Here is an 18,140-nt window from a genome sequence, read left to right as displayed (position 1 = left end):
ATGAATTCTGTTTCTTATTGTAAAATGGCAAATGGTAAATGCGAACAAAAACAATTAAAAATCTAGTAATTTATTCATGAAGGTCCATTTTAAACTTTGAATAGAAAGGAGAACCACATATATAGGCCTTGCATTTAAATGAATACATACTTAAAATAAATAAGTCATGTTAATTTTACTTGAGACAGAGCCAAGTGTGGTTTCCACCTGCCTCACAGTGTATGATCCCTGTCCCTATATGGAAACAGAGATCAGACTGGATAAAATAAACACTCAACCGACAAAAACTTTCTTATCCCCTCGTCTCTGATAAATAATTATATGAAATGAAATAACTTGATTCCAGTATATATTCAGATATTAAGAAAAATTAACAGTCAATTCATTTTCATTTCTGGTATTTGTTACATACAGAAGGTTCTGGTAACCATGCCAACCAGTGCATTTTGGTTAGTGTTATATTCTCAGGCATCACATCCCTTACATGAGTGTTAACTCAGGATACTTATTTTCACAGCCATATAGTAGAACAATTGTATCAAATTATTGAATGTGTACAGATGTTTAGGTGTGACACATTTTTTAACAATTTGGAGACTTTATACTTATCAGTTTCAAAGATTCTGTAGTCTAAAATGACTTCATGGGGTTATCTTGGTGTGAATATCTTATGAATCTTGAGGTACAGGGTGTGTCCAGGAAGTAATGCATCACATTTTTTCGTGAAAAGACTGTGTGTCACAGGGCAGATGGACTAGCTTGCCAGCAATAGGTAACTCAGTTGCCTTCATGCTCTCGGAGGGCCATTATGGCTTTTTCCGTGAACTTCTGCGTAATAGTCACATCGAACTTATGATAGAGAAAACTTTACAGCAGTGCTATGTGATAAAGTTTAGCTTAAAGCTCAAAAAGGCACCATTGGTAACTTTTGGAATCCTTAAGGAAGTCTTTGGGGATGACTGCTTTTCCAGACCACAATTGAACAGATGGCACGAGATGTCTAGAGGAGGTCGCGAGGACGACGCCAACGAGGCCCGTGCAGGAAGCCTGTCAACGTCGTGGATAGATCAATTGTATGACTTGTGTGCACTAGTCAAGTGAGTGTTTGTTTGATGGCAGAATTGGACTTGCTAAAAATGATTGTACACGAGACTTGGCCACACGGAAGATTTGTGCAGAACTTGTGCCCAGAGTTTTGACTGATGCACAAAAGCGACACCAAACGGTAGTGTGTGAAGAACTCGTGGAGCCCTGTGAAGATTATCCCAATTTCGTGGACAGTGTGATCGCTGGGAATGAGTCGTAGGTCTTTCAGTGCAATCTGGTGTCAGAGAGGCAGAGTGGAGAATGGCACATGTCATTGCCATGCGAAAAGAAGGCTCACCTGATCAAGTCGTAGGTGAAGTCCGTGCTCATTGTTTTCTTTTATGTGAAGGGGGCAGTGCACCATGAGTTCATACCCTCCAGCCAGACCATCATTACTCAGTTTGACTAGGCAGTGCTGCAGAGAATGAATCACAGTGTCCTCTGCATGCAGAAGGAGTTCCACACTTGATGGAAACTGCACCGTGACAAAGAACTGGCCCGCACCACCTTTTTTGTCACAGCCTGTCTGACCCATATCAGGGTGACAACAGTGCTGCAGCCACCTGCAGCTCTGAGCTGGCCCTGACAGAATTTTTTGCTCTCCTTGGCCGAAAAGGGATCTCAGACAAAAGTATCTCGAGTTGGTAGACAATGTGCGAGCTACTTCCAACAGCTTCCCTGAAGAACATCCTGATTGAGGATGTTCCAGAAAACTTCTGATGCACGGAAATCATACTGGCAAAAATGTATTAATTCAGGAGGGTATACTTTGGAGAATTTTAAGTTGTTGAACCTATCCGAGTAATAAATAAATTTAAAAAAATAAATATAATAAAAATGTGCCACATTACTTATCGGTCAAACCCATATAAATAACCAAAATATCAGAGGTTATCACTCGTGGTATAGGTGAAACACTGAGCAGTCGGCAGGCACATAAATGAGACTGAAAACCTCACTAAATTTCCAGATAATGCTCTTCTTCAGAGCTAATTAGCAAAAAACATACATGGTTACAGTGTCCTGTTTGACTACATTGTACTGGTGCTGTGACATGACTGAATGAGGGATTTGGGATGAGGGGTTTTGTTCAACCATATTTTTTATGCATACTAAAATGTCAAAACTATCCATATTGGTATTCCTACGTGTGGCATTTTGTACTATCTCTCTTCTGTTGGCAGCAATCCAATATTTATTGAATTCAATAGTAATACACTAGGCAGCAGTCAATGGCAACACTCAAGTCTCTGATGAAAATGATTACATGAGTCCAGTTCCACAGCAAGGTATTCCACCAGATAGTTCCTTATTCATGCACAGGTCATTGTACTAGAGATCTGTCCTTGGGAATGATGAGAGCAGCAGTTTGGTGGTAGACATGAGTAACTGCCAGTGCTGCTCCACAGTCAGCAGTATACAGGCTACAGTGGAGGAGGGACTTCATCCAGGTGACCCATCCCATGCTGTGTGACTGGCAGCTGAGCCCGGATACCAAACTGGGACAAATTATTTCAAAACTGTGATTCCAGTGCCCAAACAGTTTATGAAACATTCCACAATTACTTAACAGGTATTTTAAAAGCCCATCTTGTTCAAAAGAAATACCATAAAACAAGAAAGGGTAAATTTTGGTACACCAAAGAACTGGAGAATCTAAAAAATAAGCTACTGCTGCTGAAGTGCCTTGCCAAAGTAAACAATTCTAATGAAATTAAGGATCTCGAAAAAATCACTAAGAAACTGTATAAGAAAGAGTTGCAATTGGCGAAACAAAGATACAACACAAATTTCATAACAAATAGTAAAAACCAATGCAAAACAGCCTGGTCAGTAATTAATACTGTTAAAGGTGAAGTCAGAAACTTCGACAAGACAGTCCCAATACCAGCAGATACATTCAATAAATATTTTGTAAGCTGTGCTGATGATATCAAAAAGCTGATCAGTAAACCCAATGTAACATGTATAGATTATCTTAAGAGAGCAAACCTAAATCATAATAGGGCCAGATCATCATTGAAACACTTCAGAGAGGTACGCCAACGTGAAGTTCTTAAAATAGTCAAAGAAATGAAAAATTCATACAGTACAGATATTTTTAATATGTCAAACAATCTATTGAAAGAAATCATACATTACATTGCAGCACCATTAACATATTCTATAAACCTGTCTCTCATAGAAGGGTTTTTTCCTGATCCTCTCAAACTATCCAAGGTAACTCCAGTCTTTAAGAAGGGTGTCAAATCAGATCCTGCAAACTACAGACCAATTTCACTAATTGCAGTTCTGGGAAAAGTCTTTGAAGGCATAATATATAAGCAGATGTATGAGTACCTAGAACTAAATGGTATGTTAAGTGCATCACAGTTTGGTTACAGAAAAGGAAGGTCAGCTATACATGCCATAGAGCTCTTAGTCAGAGACATTCTAGCAGCATTTGAGGATCATGTGCACACACAGGTAACCTTATGTGATCTGAGCAAAGCTTTTGACTGTGCTGACCACTCACTTCTGATCTCTAAACTTGAGTATTATGGAATATATGATAAAAGTTTAAAACTCATCAAATCATACCTCAATAAAAGGAAACAGGTGGTGAGTTCCGGAAGTCATCTCTCAAACATACTCGAGGTTCAACACGGAGTGCCACAGGGATCTAAATTGGGACCACTTCTTTTCCTTGTACACATAAATGACTTACCAGGAAATATAGATGTAAAGACATATATATATATATATATGCAGATGACACAACTTTTCTCTCTGTAAACCATGTACTTGATAACCTTGTAAGTGATATGAAATTGGCAAAAGAAAATGCAACATCATGGTTTAATGCCAATGGTCTGCTATTAAATGAGGAAAAGACCCAGAATATGTGGTTCAGTCTATCAAAGACTACAAAAATAGAAAAACAAAAGGCAAAGTTTTTAGGTATTGTACTTGACAACAGTCTAACATGGAACTCTCATGTTGATCACATAGTGGTTTGTTGAAGAGACTGATGTGTTGTGTGACATTTGAGTACGTGAGGACAGCGTACTTTGCCTTTTTTCAATCTGTCTTAAGGTATGGGTTAATACTCTGGGGAAACAGCAGAAAAATAAATGAAATTATGGTGATCCAGAAGAAAGCAATCAGAGTAATGGCCAAGGTAGATAATAGAACACATTGTAAACCATTGTTCATTAAATATAGAATTTTAACAGTAATTAATTTATATATTCTTGACAGTGTTAACTACATACTTGCTGAACTACCTAATTTAAGTGTAACAAATGAAAGGCATGACTACTATACAAGAACGTGTACTTCTCTGCTGTTGCCACAAATAGATTAGCTAAAACTAACAATAGTCATAAGTATATGGCAATTAAAATATATAACAAATTGTCTAAAAATGGGTCAATCAAGCCTGACAAATTATTTAAAGACAATGTTCATAACTTCTTGTTAGCTAATCCATTCTATTCATTAGAAGAATATTTAGAAATGCCCAATACCAATTAACAATTTATTTTGTAAAATTAATAGGTTAAGTGAACTGACGAAGTGTATTGCATGTAATAATGCTGAATGACCAATAAAGAATCTGAATCTGAATAAAGAATCTGAATCTGAATCTAAAGTATCGTGTTGTATGAGTTAGCACACATTCCTAAATATGTCTAGGGAATTCACTGGAAACACCCCTACATGCATGAAAAGAATCTCTGTGTGTGATTTTTTAAGGCTTCAGAATATTAGGAAAATAACTGGCTAGACAAATAGTGAAAGCTATTTTATATATTTTTCTAATGTGGAGCTGCTAGTATGAGTTTGTGAAGGGAGAAGAGACTATCAGTAATGAATTTCAAATAGAATTTTGCCTTTTACATTATGTAAATAATTTTTAAGGTTGACTGTCTGATTTTCAGTAATTAATTGTTTTGTTTTATGTTTTTAGGCAAACTATAAACTTGGACAGATTGCCACATGAGCAAGCTCAGAGGATCATTAAAGACAACATAATTAAAAATTCTCCCATGTTTTTTGTATAGAGAAATAATGTTCCTGACATCACTGTAGAAACAACTAGCAATTTCTCCTAATATAAGTGATGTGACAATTGTTCCTAACATCACTGTAGAAAGAATCAGGAATTTCTCTTAATGTAACTTGCTGTCATTAAAAGAGACAGTATGCAACAGTGAATTAATTTTCACTTGTGTGTGTGTGTGTGTGTGTGTGTGTGTGTGAGATTAATGCACATAACTGGCTATTAAAATTGAAACACCAGGAAGGATAGCAGACAAAGAAATTTTACTTACTGTTGACATACAGTATATTGGGGAGAATACATGCTTAATTTGTAGATGATTTATGGGTGTTCAGGGTATGAAATTTAGTAGCATACAGCTACTGGCCTCAACACATCAGAAATGTAGTGGCTGTTGTCCAAATTACTGACTGTGTGAACCAGAGGTGATCATGTGTGTTCAGCAGCACCCCATTACTGTCGAGCCAGGAGCTGGGTCGTTATAATGGTGACAAAAAATGCAGTCTGGCAACATTTTATTCTTGTCAGAGCCTCCACACATGTCCATAATGATGCTATATGCAGAACTGGGAGAGAAAAGATGATGAGGTGCCACTCCCTGTGTCCAGTGTTCTTGTTGAGTACATCACTGGCAGTCCATTTCTCTTAACAATGTTTGACAAGCTGACAGTCTTTGGTGTTCCAGACATTGTCACACTATATACTTGTCTTGCTGTGAACAAGCAAATGTACCGATTTTAGTTAAATGAAGTGTGAAGTGCATGGCAGGGGAGTACTACTCATTGTACCAGTTATTTGAGGTTTTTTTTCCCATTCCATTTGTGTATGGAGAGTTGGAACTGCCTCCTTATGTAATTGATCTAATCTTGTCCTCATAATCCCTTTGGGAGCTATATGTAGAGGGTTATTTCCTTGAGTCATCATTTAAACTTGATAAGTAGGCTTTTTAGGATAATTTACAACTATCTTCAAGAATCTGACATTTTAGTTTCTTCAGCATCTCTGTGATACTCTCACACACATCAAAGAAACCTGCCCTTCTCGATGTTCTGCCCTCTCAGGTGCTAGTCTTGTGGGGCTATTGAGATCCTTTGAGGCATTGAGTATGCCCTTCCTGAACTCATCAATTCCATTGCTGTGTGACAGTTATGGGATCCCAACCAATGCAAACAGAAATATTGCAGAACAATAAATCACAATCTCACTGAGCCACAAGCTTGCTGCTGTGAAATTCTGACACATGTTGCTGGGTGTTATGCTTATTACACAAGGCATAATGTAATCTTCTATCAAACGATGAACTTTCAAATGAGATTTCTGAATGAGAAAGTGACTGTATGATCTTTTCTTACCTGCAGATACAGACGGTATTACTCCTACCTGTGCTGTAAAGTTGTGCTGAAATGCTGATTTTTTGCATATCCAAGAACGTAGTATAACCTCATGCTAATTTGTCAATGTTGCATGCTGTCATTATGATGTTTCAATTTTTATGGCCAGCAGTGTGTAAATTTCAAAATTTTCTTGTTACTGACTGTTTTTTTAATTTTGGACAATATGGCATTTGAAAACTTGTAATGGCTGAGGAAATATGGTAGTGTGAATATTGTAAAGGATCTGACACTGAGTCATAAAGTAATAATTGTTTTCAGTACTTAACAAAATATTTGTATTTTTTTGTCATTTGTGTATCACTAATGGTGTTTATGCTATGCAAATTGTTGAGAGTTAATTATTTTTCTTTATTCTTGTTGTCTTGTTACAAATTGTGCATAATGTTAATATATATGTTCTTTGTATTTTCATATAGTGTTGTAATAACTACTAAATATCTTTGACATTGTGTCAACAGCTGATCTGAACTGTTATTCTGAAATATCAGGTATGCCAAAATCACTTGTAAATCTTTTTATTAATTACTTATGTTAACAGATCTGGTATGTCATCATCGGATCGTGTAACATATTTACAGAAATTAAACTTGCAAGTCATATAGAGACGTGCATTATTTTTACAGTAAATTATGTTCCTTGCTACCTTTTATAGTAAAATTACACAACATAACTGTGTGACTTGCAAGTTTTAAAAAGATCATGACCTGCTGTGTTACAAGATCTGACGATGTCATCACAGATCTGATGATGATCAGATGAAACTGGTAATCAATAAAACGATTTACAAGCGATCTTGGTATACCCTATATTTCATAATAACTACTCATTGATTTTTTTTCTTTATCAGTCTTGTTAACTATGGTGTATGGGAAAGTGTTTAATTAAAATATTATCTTCTCTGTACGATTCAAATGATTACTTATAATTAGTCAATCACGGACGCTTACAATGTTAATCGCTGCAAGTGATCTGTCTTCGGAACATACGAATTTTCAGTAGGTTATGGGCTAAGATACACAGAAGTTAAAAACTGGATAAACAATTATTCATCAGTTTTGAAGTGAAGTGTTATGGGTTATTCTCACCTCTCAATTGATCTGTCACCTGATGCTTCTTGTGTTCAGCTTTTACCTTACTTTGACCTTCACTCACCTTGTTGTATTTTCTTGAGACACTGAACCTTCTACTGAGTTCCACTAATGGTACCATGCAGACTTATTTGTTGTCTGCAGATGGCCAAGGGCTGTAAGAGAGCTCAGAACTATGCCAACTCTCTGCAAAATGATGTGATCACTTGTGAAAGAATTCTTCTGTATTTTGTTACTCAAATAAAACCGTTTCACATTCGGATGGACAGATCTCACATTAACTCGAGCAATGTATACTGAGCAGCCAGAACTTTACGAGCACTGACCTACTGTCGATATACACCCGTCTAGGTGATGGCGGCATCACCTAACGAGGAGTGACTGCTGGTCAGACACACGAACAGTGCGTATAGCATCAATGAGCCTGCTGTCTATGTGTAGAGTGGGCACAGCACGTGGTCAATCAGAGTTTGGCCGAGGACAGATTGTGGCGGTCCGGAGGCTCAGTACGAGCATCTCGGAAATTGCACGACTTGGGTATTCAAAGAGTGCTGTGGTGACTGTCTTCAAAACACGGTGTAACCACGTCCAGACGTCACGGTATTGGGCAGCCACCCCTCACTGCAAATGTTGGACTTCATAGGCTGGACAGGCTACTAAAACAGTACAGGTGGTGAATTATGGCAGAACTAACATCCGGCTTTAATGCTAGGCAGAGTACAAGCATCTGAACACACAGTGTACTGAGCACTCCTAACAATGGGCCTCTGCAGCTGATGATCCATGCATGTGCCAATCTTAACACCGTGACATTGGCAACTATGACTGTAATGGGCACATGATCATCAGTACTGGATGTTGGCCCAGTGGCAGAGCATTGTGTGGTCTGACGAATCCTAGTACATTATTCATCATGTCAATGGGAGGGTGTGAATCCAGGGAAACAGCTCCTCGACACCTATACTGTGAGATGGAGACAAGCTGGCGGGAGCTGCCTTACGCTCTAGGGAATATTCCTGTTGCGTCAGTGGTTCCAGTGCAGCTCGTGCAAGGCACCGTGATGGCCGAGGAGTATCGTACACTGGTTGCAGATCACATACGCCCCTTCATGATGATAATGTTTCTCATGGCAGTGGCATGTCTCAACAATATAATGTGCCGTGTCACTAGGCTCAGAGTGTGATAGAGTGGTTCACGGAACACGGTGCTGGATTAAAATTCATGTGGTGGCCCCTCCAACTCGCCATATCTGAACCTGATCGAAGACATCTGGGATGTGGTTGGACGTGGCATCAGAGATAATGGCCCCTCTCTCCGGAATTTGGTGACTTGTGTGTGCGGATGTGGTGCCAGCTCCCTCCAGTGACCTACCGAGGTCTCATTGCTTCCACGCAATGTCACGTCGCCGCTGTTATCTGTGTGAAAGTTGGACGTACCAGCTATTAGATAGGGGGTCATAATGTTCTGGCTGATCAGTGTATATGGAGTGAATCTTACGACATCACTTCACGGAGAGCATCAGTTCAAGTTACATATCAGACTTAAAATATTTTCAGTTGTTTTCTCGGCTGCTTCTGTCTCGTGGGCCCCTACCACCACGGCACAGCGCGTCCCCAGGTTGCGGATAGGGGATACGGCCTTCAGATACGAAGGGTAGCTGCGAATACAAAAAATAAGCAGTCGCGGACAGCCGGTGGGGAGCAGGCGATGGCGTGATGAACCATCCGTGTTTCTTCTTCTCCTACTATCAAATCTATTCATCAAGAATCAGCAACATTAATGGGCACGGGTCCCTTTGAAGTAAAATATTCCGCAGGTAAACTAGGTTCCCATTCGGATCTCCGGGCAGAACCTACTTCGAAGAGATTCAGGCCGAAAGGAACTTTCAGGTTGGGAACATGGAACGTTAAAAGTTTGAACAGGCCAGGAACATTCCAGACATTATTAGACGAAGTAGACAGATTCGATGTAGACATTACAGCTATTCAAGAAACTCAGTGGCAGGGGGAGGGTAGCATAAAGAGGGGTAACTATACATTTTTCTGCGGAGGTGTGGAAGCTCTCAGTTTCGGAACAGGTTTCGCAGTACAGGGAAAAGTGCTTCACGCAATCAGAGATATAAGATTCATTAGTGACCGACTATCAGTTATAGTGTTGTCCGGCAGGTGGAATAGACTAGTAGTAATTAATGTACACGCACCAACTGAGGACACTGAAGAGGTTGTTAAAGACGGCTTTTATGAAGAACTAGATCAACTGTGGGATGAGTTCTCCTCGTATGATACAAAATTAATCATAGGTGATTTTAATGCGAAGATAGGGAAGGAGGAAGCATTCCGGCCTACAATTTGGAAAGAAAGTTTGCATAACATTTCGAATGATAATGGCACAAGGGTGGTTAATTTTGCTGTTTCAAAAGACATGATTGTTCAGAGCACATATTTCAAAACGAAGGACATTCATAAAGCAACTTGGGTCTCTCTGGATGGACATACCCGAAACCAAATTGATCATGTTCATGTAGATCGGAGATGGCTCACTAGTATAGAAAATGTTAGGACTTTTAGGGGAGCAGACTGCGATTCTGATCATTTTCTTGTAGCTGCCAAAGTTCACCAATGGCTATCTACAGCAACATCAAGGTGTCACAATGCAGAACTTGTTAGGTTCGACACTGACAAGCTAAATGATGAAAACTCTAGAAGAAGGTACGTGATAGAAATTTCAAATAGGTTTGATGCTCTCAGGACACACGAAGATCAAGACGAGGATGTAAATAAACAGTGGATCACTGTGAGGAATAATATCAAACAGGCAGCGAAGGTCACAATAGGTACAATTAAGAAGAACAGGAGGAAACCATAGTTTGATGAGGAATGCAAGAAATTGGTAGAGGAAAGAAGAAAAGTGCGATTAGATTGGGATGGAATGGGAGACAGAAAACGAGACTAGTTCTTGAACTTGAGAAGGGAAGTTGGTCATAGGCTACGGGCAAAGAAGTGGGATTATTTGAACAATCAAATTACAAAAATGGAAACAAACAGTAAAACAAAAAATATTAGGGAACTTTACCTAGACATAAATGGGTACAGGAAGGGCTTCAAGGTTAGGACAAATGCAATTTGAGGGGATGCTGGGAGAATACTGACAGACCCCAGTGCTATATTAAGTAAATGGAGGGCGTATTTTGAGCATCTATTAAATGTACACCAGGAAGCAGGAAATGAGCAGGCGTACGAAATACATACAGCAGAACCCCAGATACCTGAGCCAACATTAAAGGAAGTAAGAGATGCAAACAACAAATTGAAAAACCATAAAGCACCAGGATCAGATTGCATAACTGCAGAATTAGTTAAAAATGGGGGACAGAAATTGGTGGAAGTAGTTCACAAAGTGATAACTAAAGTACGGAACTCAGAGATGATGCCTGAAGAGTGGCAGGAGTCGATTCTGATCCCAATTTTTAAGAAAGGTGACAAAATGGATTGTAGTAATTATAGAGGGGTATCGCTATTATCAGTATGTTCCCAAATTTTCTCGAATATTCTGCTAAGCAGGCTTACACCATATGCAGATGAAATTGTGGGGGATTACCAATCCGGCTTTCGGAGGAACAGATCAACTATAGACCAAATATTCACCCTGCGTCAAATGTTGGAAAAGAAATGGGAATACAATAAACCAGTTCATAATCTTTTCATAGATTTTACAAAAGCATATGATTCAGTATTGCAGTCAAAATTGTACAGAATTGTTTTGGAACTTGGAATACCAAAGAAGTATGTTAGGCTTATAGAAGCAAGTTTGAAGAACACAAAAGGTAGAGTACGCGTGGGGAAATTTGAGTCAGAAGAGTTTGTAATAAAGAATGGACTTAAGCAGGGAGATGCCCTGTCTCCGCTACTTTTTAATTTAGTCCTAGAATATATTGTACGAATGGCAGCAGATAATTCAGGGAGTGTGGAGTTAAATGGAAATATTAAGATATTAGGGTATGCAGATGATCTAAACATCATTAGCGATTGGAAAGAATCTGTAACAGCAAATGCGAATGTGTTAATCAAGGCTAGTGAAGATGTAGGTCTAAGGATAAGTGAAGACAAAACTAAATACCTGGTTACTACTAGAATGCCAACACCAGTAGATCAGGAAATGTTAAGAGTTGGGAGACATGCAGTTTGAAAAAGTGAAAACATTTAAGTATCTAGGCGTGGACATCACTTCGAGAAATGAGATTGAATCCGAACTGAAGAAGAGATTACATTCGGGAAATGCGTGCTACTTCTCACTGAATAGATTACTTTCATCATGGATATTGTCTAGGAATTTAAAGATTAGAATATACAAAACTATTCTTCTACCAGTTATGCTGTATGGGTGTGAGACTTGGTCTCTCAGTGTGCAAAATGAAAAGCCGTTTCGAGTATTTGAAAACAAAATTTTGAGGAAAATTTTCGGAGCAAAAAGGGATGACATTAGCGGAGAGTGGCGAAAACTGCATTACGAAGAGGTTTACGAACTCTATTCGAGCCCTGACATAATCAGTATTATTAAATCATGTAGTCTGCGATGGGCGGGTCACGTAGCTCGAATGGATGAGGGCAGGGCAGCGCGCAGAGTCCTGGTAGGGCACCTAGAGGGAAAACGTCCTGTGGGGAGACCGAGGCGTAGATGGGAGGACAATGTGGAGGCTGATTTGAGGAGCCTAGGTATTGAAGGTGAATGGAAGGAAATAGCCCAAGACAGGGACAGATGGCGAAAATACGTAGCTGCGGTAATGGACTCTCGAGTTTGGTATGACCAGTGAGTAAGTAAGTTTCTTGGGTGCTTAAATTGTAAACAGTTCCCATTTCTCTCTGCCATCCAAAACCCCACCAACCCATGATGCCAAAGCATAAGTGACCCCTTCACACCAGTTGAAGACAATCGCTGTCACACTCTGCTGATATCCTGTGTCTATGTTTTGTTCATTTCTGCACGTATCAACATAAAGTGTGCACGGTTGCATGTTCGCTACCAACTAACTATCTAAAATACATTTTCTAGGATAGCAGAGGAACAAGATATTCCAGAGAATCTCATGTTACACTACAGTATTAATAAAGGAGCATGCAAATAGGTCTTTGAACATTGCCAATCAGCTTGAAGTACCATCAGTTAGCAAGGATGAATCAAAGTTAGTGTCAATACATGAAAGTCAGAGAACTATCTTTGGAAAAAAAAAAAATGCATCTCAAAACGGTTGAGGCAATTATTCATTTGACAACTGCAGTCAAAAGAGTCTGTAATGGAATTACTTGATGCCTAGCAGCAGAAGAACTCAACTCAGCTATATGGTACACAATCCAAATACCAAAGTGTGTCACTCCAAAGTTAATTAACATTTTAGTCTAAGCAATCAACAGTAATAAAGCATAGGAAATTGATATTTTGTGGGAAAACTCACCTTCTGTTCTCTGAATTATGGCCTATCACAGTTGTTGCAGTTAACTCAAATAAACATTTAAATTGAAAATTCTCACACTGAAGAGAAAATAAAAACATGTAGCATCAAAAAATGTCTAAAATAATTTGGTACAGAAGACAAAATAAAATTAATTTTCTATTCACAGTCACTGTTGGTCAGGTTTGTTCAGCACATTGTCATGTGGCTACTTATGTAGCATCAGTACAACTGAGAATTAGTCAGAATCTGCATTATCTGGCAAGTTTAAATTTATGAAACACCTCTTTTTATGGTGGATGCAATCACTTTATTCAGGAATCTTATAAAGTCTTGCAGATAAATGAAAATTACTTTTATTAGAATTTTTACATATTTTTTTGACAGTAAATAAGTTTCAGTTACCACTTAACTTCCAAACTCGTTTCTTAAAAGAAATGTGTATGTCAAATACTAAACCCTTGTAAAATTGGAAATATCTCATCAAAATTAGGGCACAAGCATTTTTGGTTCATATCCTTCTCCGTACATTTCCTGGCAGCTCTCAAGACACCTACAATTCTTGTCACATGACTGTCTGTACTCAACTGCTTTCCATTTCACCTGTCCCTTTGTTTTCACAAGGGCCACACATTTGAGCACTTTTGGAAATATTCAGCTGAATTGGCTACTTTCCACACAGTCTGCAAGACACCATCTCCAGGCAAATTTCATATGCAGATATAGTCAGTCAAACCAAGAAACATCCTACACTTCATACAAAAATTCAAAAACTGGCAGCTTCTAAGCTACATACAAAGTATAGAGAAATGACAATTTGACAAGAAGAAAACTGCGTTGATCTCTATATGAAGAATGTTGAATTCACAGCTTGCCAGACACGTGAAACAGAAACGATTACAATTACATGTAAACAGAACATTCCGTTGGTTCTTGGTAGAACAACATGATGATAACTGGTGCTTTTCATTTATTGATTACAATTACATTAGAACAAATAAGCCCTCGGTCACAAATATTAAGTCAAAATTGACCAGGTTTCGACACTACTATCAGCGTCATCTTCAGAATTAGACTAACTGCTTTAAAACATATTAAGTATATAATACATTAATAAAATTAAAGTTTGTACTGACTGGAAAAAGATGCAGTACTTAAAAGTCACATATTAAAAAAGATCTAAGCCGGAAAGGCGACGTCATGAATAGTTGTAAGATGGCGAGCCACTAAGGGCTGCTCGTACTTTAGTGAACAAGGGTTGCAACAAGACTGAGGTGCCCACCAGCGTTGCCAACCCCAGAAGATAAAATTATGGCATTTTGTATTTAAAATTATCGTTTTTTGTCTAAAATTATCGTATATTGATAATCTTAAAAAAACAAAAACAATAATGCTGATAATATGACGTATACAACATTTTTGTTTTCAATTGCGAATGGCAAAGTCTTCTCATCTATAAAATTTTTATCCATAAAACCTCCTAATTACAAACCAAAACATCTCTAATCGCGATGCTAAGTACTAAAAATACGTTCAGAACCAGATAAACTCGGAAGTGTCCAAAGCATCACAGATTTTATGCAAGGAAAATTCGCTAACCCCGATCGAAAAGTAGCACTGTGTACTTAATATAATTAAAAATAATATAATTAAACTCACCCTAATAAGCATCGTTGTCGAACTCCACATTGGCGAAATCGGACTCACTATCTAGATGAGATTCCTTCTTCTTAGCATAAATGTTCGACGTGTTCATTGATGCAATCATTGCACTGGTTGGTTCGAACTGTACATAATTCTTCACTCGCTGGGAAGTGAGCATTATTGCTCTGACTGTACCCAAATGTAACTTATTTCTCAATGGTGTCTTCACTAGATTCATTTTTGAAAAGACCCGCTCACAATCAGCACTAGAATGTGGTAAAACTAATATATCTAGCACAAAGATTCCTATTTGGAGGAACTCTTGGTTACCGTGAAGGTCCCTAGCGTTCTTTATGAACACCCAAAATTCGTCCACCTCTTTAGGCCGTAGATTTTCGGGAAATTCTGCATGTGGCATGTGGCAATGCTGATTATTAATCATTTGCATACGCCTTTTGTCTTTTGGAGAAATCCTCTGAACCGACTTTATAAGTGGAACAAGCATTGACGGCCTTGCAGCACTTTTTGACAATGCTATTTCTGGTGTTAACCAACTCAACATTTTTAGAACAGAATTGTTGAAATCATACCGCTTTTTTATCTCACAACAAGATACTATAAGTAACTGTTGCACTCTGTAGTAGAAATCAGTCACTTTAGATTTTTGTGAGATGTTTTCAGATTGGCTCATGAAATCCATCACACCTACACCTAAATACATTTGCGTATAAGGCACAAGTTGGGCTGGGTTTGCTGGATCTATGTCTGTCAAATCAGTTTTATTGATATAATCAGGAGACACATAGCAGAGAAGGATTTCTTTGTACGTTTTGCACATTCTGTCATGCAAAGAGCAAATTACTAGTTTCTCGCTTTGAAAATATTGATTCAGAGACACAAATTTCGGTAGAATCCACTCAAGAAATATAAAAAATACACGTACAAAGTTGTCCCTGAATGCCTTTGCTAACTGTTCAGCTGCATACAGTCTTTCTTCTTCCCACTTGCAAGTGAAAAATAATTGCAATGCATTCCATTGTTCTAGAATACGTGAAACAACAGTTAACAAAGATAACCATCTTGTTTGAGACGGATGCAGTATCTTGTGAGGTTCGACATTACAAAGCTGTTGGAATTCCACAAACTGGGCTATTCGTTTTGAACTGTGCTTAAAGAATGAATATATATCCCTTGATGTGTCTTCACAGAGTCTTGGTAATTGTTTGCAAGCCTCACTTGCACATAGGTGCAATGAATGACATACACATTTCTGTATAAAAATACCAGGAAAATCTCTAATTATTTGACTAGCAACAGAATTGTCTTTCCCCATCATTGTGTTGCACCCATCCGAAGCAAATCCTACTCAATTTTAAGGAGGAATATTATGTACTGACAAGGCTTTACGTACGAGATCGTACAAATGATTAGCAGTGGCACCTTCATGAGTGGCCGCTGCATTTTTCTCGTCAAACAGCTGTAACAACTGCCAAAATTTAGTATGTATTTTGGAGCTATCTTCATCAAAATACTGCACACAAATGCACAAATTTTTCGTAGCGGAAATGTCGGTAGATTCATCAATTATGAAACTGAACTTTTGTCTCCATAAAACTTCATTCAGTTCATTCAAATGACATTTACCTATGACATTCTTTATCACCCCTGTGGCTTTTGTTCTACCCAACTGCAAGTTCTCAACTATTTTAGAATCGGGAAAGGCACTTTTAATTACATCTGTTAAGTGATTGGCTGTATTAATAGAGATGTTATGTTCTGCCAAAAATCCACATACCAATATTTCAGCCCTCTTGCCCTGCTTATCAAATGTATCACACGATTTTGATTGTGATGAAAAGTCAAGTTTCTTTTGTAGAGGCCCGACACATTTTACGGCACTTAAGTGTTTTTTCCCTTTAGCTTGATTTTTTACTACAGTCAACTCAGCACTGAATTCACATCTACAAACTTTACACCGAGCTTTATATGCATCGTCACTAACAGGTTGTAGCCAATCCTTGAAAGATAAATCAGTCAACCATTCCTTTCTGAACTTTTGTTTCAAACATTTTAATTTCAACTCACCACGCAGCCGCAATTTCTTCTGTGGGGTCCGCAGAGAATCTACATCACTGTTGTCACTTTCCATTATTTATATTTGAATACACTACTACAGTATTTATTTAAAGAACACCACATTTTTTCCCTTAAGAACAAAAAAATTAATATTCTTTTAAGAGCAAAGAGACAACTAACTACCCGTGCATTCAAGTCCCAATTGCACCAGCAACTGATGACGATGGCCTAGCCCTAATAGCCCATATTGTTGTGAAACAATATTTGTTAGGCGGTAAGGGTATTCCCCGGAAGCGAATATACAGTGTTGAGAGTCGTTAGACTGTTGCGGGGAGTGGACGAGAGAAAATCGCTCTCAGATAACAGAGGTAAAACACATGGGAAAAAACGAACTCCAAGCTTATCAATCGAAACCTTCCACATTAACCCACGGTGTACAACAAGGCTCAATTTTAGGTCCCTTTCTCTTCCTAATTTTCATAAACGACTTCCCCCTACACATTCAACACTCCGAACCAGTGCTATTTGCAGATGACACAAGCATATTAATTGAAGGTGAAAATGAAATGGCTCTAAGTTTAAATGCTAAAGTCACAAGTGAAAATGTCTCAGAGTGGTTTATGAGGAATAAATTACTGATAAACCCTCAAAAAACAGTCGTCGTCTTACACTTCCATACACAACAAAATAAAAACCCATTAAAACCAAACATGTCAATGGAAAACCAAAGAATTAACAGTGTCACTGAAGCAAAATTTCTTGGCATCTACTTACAAGACAATCTTAAATGGAATTCCCACATCACTTCATTAAATTCTAAACTATCCAAAATGACTTATGCGATGAGGATTATATGGAACAACACAAGTCCTGAAACAGTTAGAGCAGTGTATTACGCTTGCATACACCCCCTATTAAGATATGGCATCATATTCTGGGGAAATTCTCCTCATTGCATAACCACATTCCGGAAACAAAAAAAGATTGTGAGGGTAATGAAAAATGCCAACAGCCGAAAATCATGCAAACCAGTTCTTTAAAGAACTGGGGATTCTACCCCTACCATGTATCTATATACTAGAAGTTGTAATGTTCCTAAAAAAAGCATGCTAAAAAATGGAAATGTATTTATTCAAAATAAATCTGTACATGAACACCATACAAGGGCAAATAGTGACATACACAGACATCATTGTTATACCACACTGTGCAAGAAAGGTGTATATCACTCAGGTTCACATTTGTTTAATAAGCTGCCAAGTAACCTAAAGGCCATAAACAAAATCCATAGCTTTAAAAAATCTGTAACATCATATCTCTTGGAAAACTGTTTTTACTCTGTAACACAGTATCTTGAAAAA

General features: G+C 38.2%; 1 protein-coding gene across 2 annotated transcripts in view; it reads left to right on the top strand.

The window, feature by feature from the left end:
• LOC126202889 (protein argonaute-2-like) overlaps nt 1-7,428 on the top strand; it is a 333,247-nt gene extending 325,819 nt beyond the window's left edge. For both annotated transcript variants that reach the window (XM_049936951.1, XM_049936952.1), the window contains exon 21: nt 5,039-7,428. In XM_049936951.1, the coding sequence (XP_049792908.1) occupies nt 5,039-5,132 (94 nt within the window). In that variant the 3' untranslated portion in view covers nt 5,133-7,428. The remainder of the gene's footprint in view (nt 1-5,038) is intronic.
• Nucleotides 7,429-18,140: the final 10,712 nt, after the last annotated feature.

The sequence above is a fragment of the Schistocerca nitens genome, chromosome 9 (genome assembly GCF_023898315.1).
Source record: "Schistocerca nitens isolate TAMUIC-IGC-003100 chromosome 9, iqSchNite1.1, whole genome shotgun sequence".
NCBI lineage: Eukaryota > Metazoa > Arthropoda > Insecta > Orthoptera > Acrididae > Schistocerca > Schistocerca nitens.
This window is presented reverse-complemented; position numbering and strand designations above follow the sequence as displayed.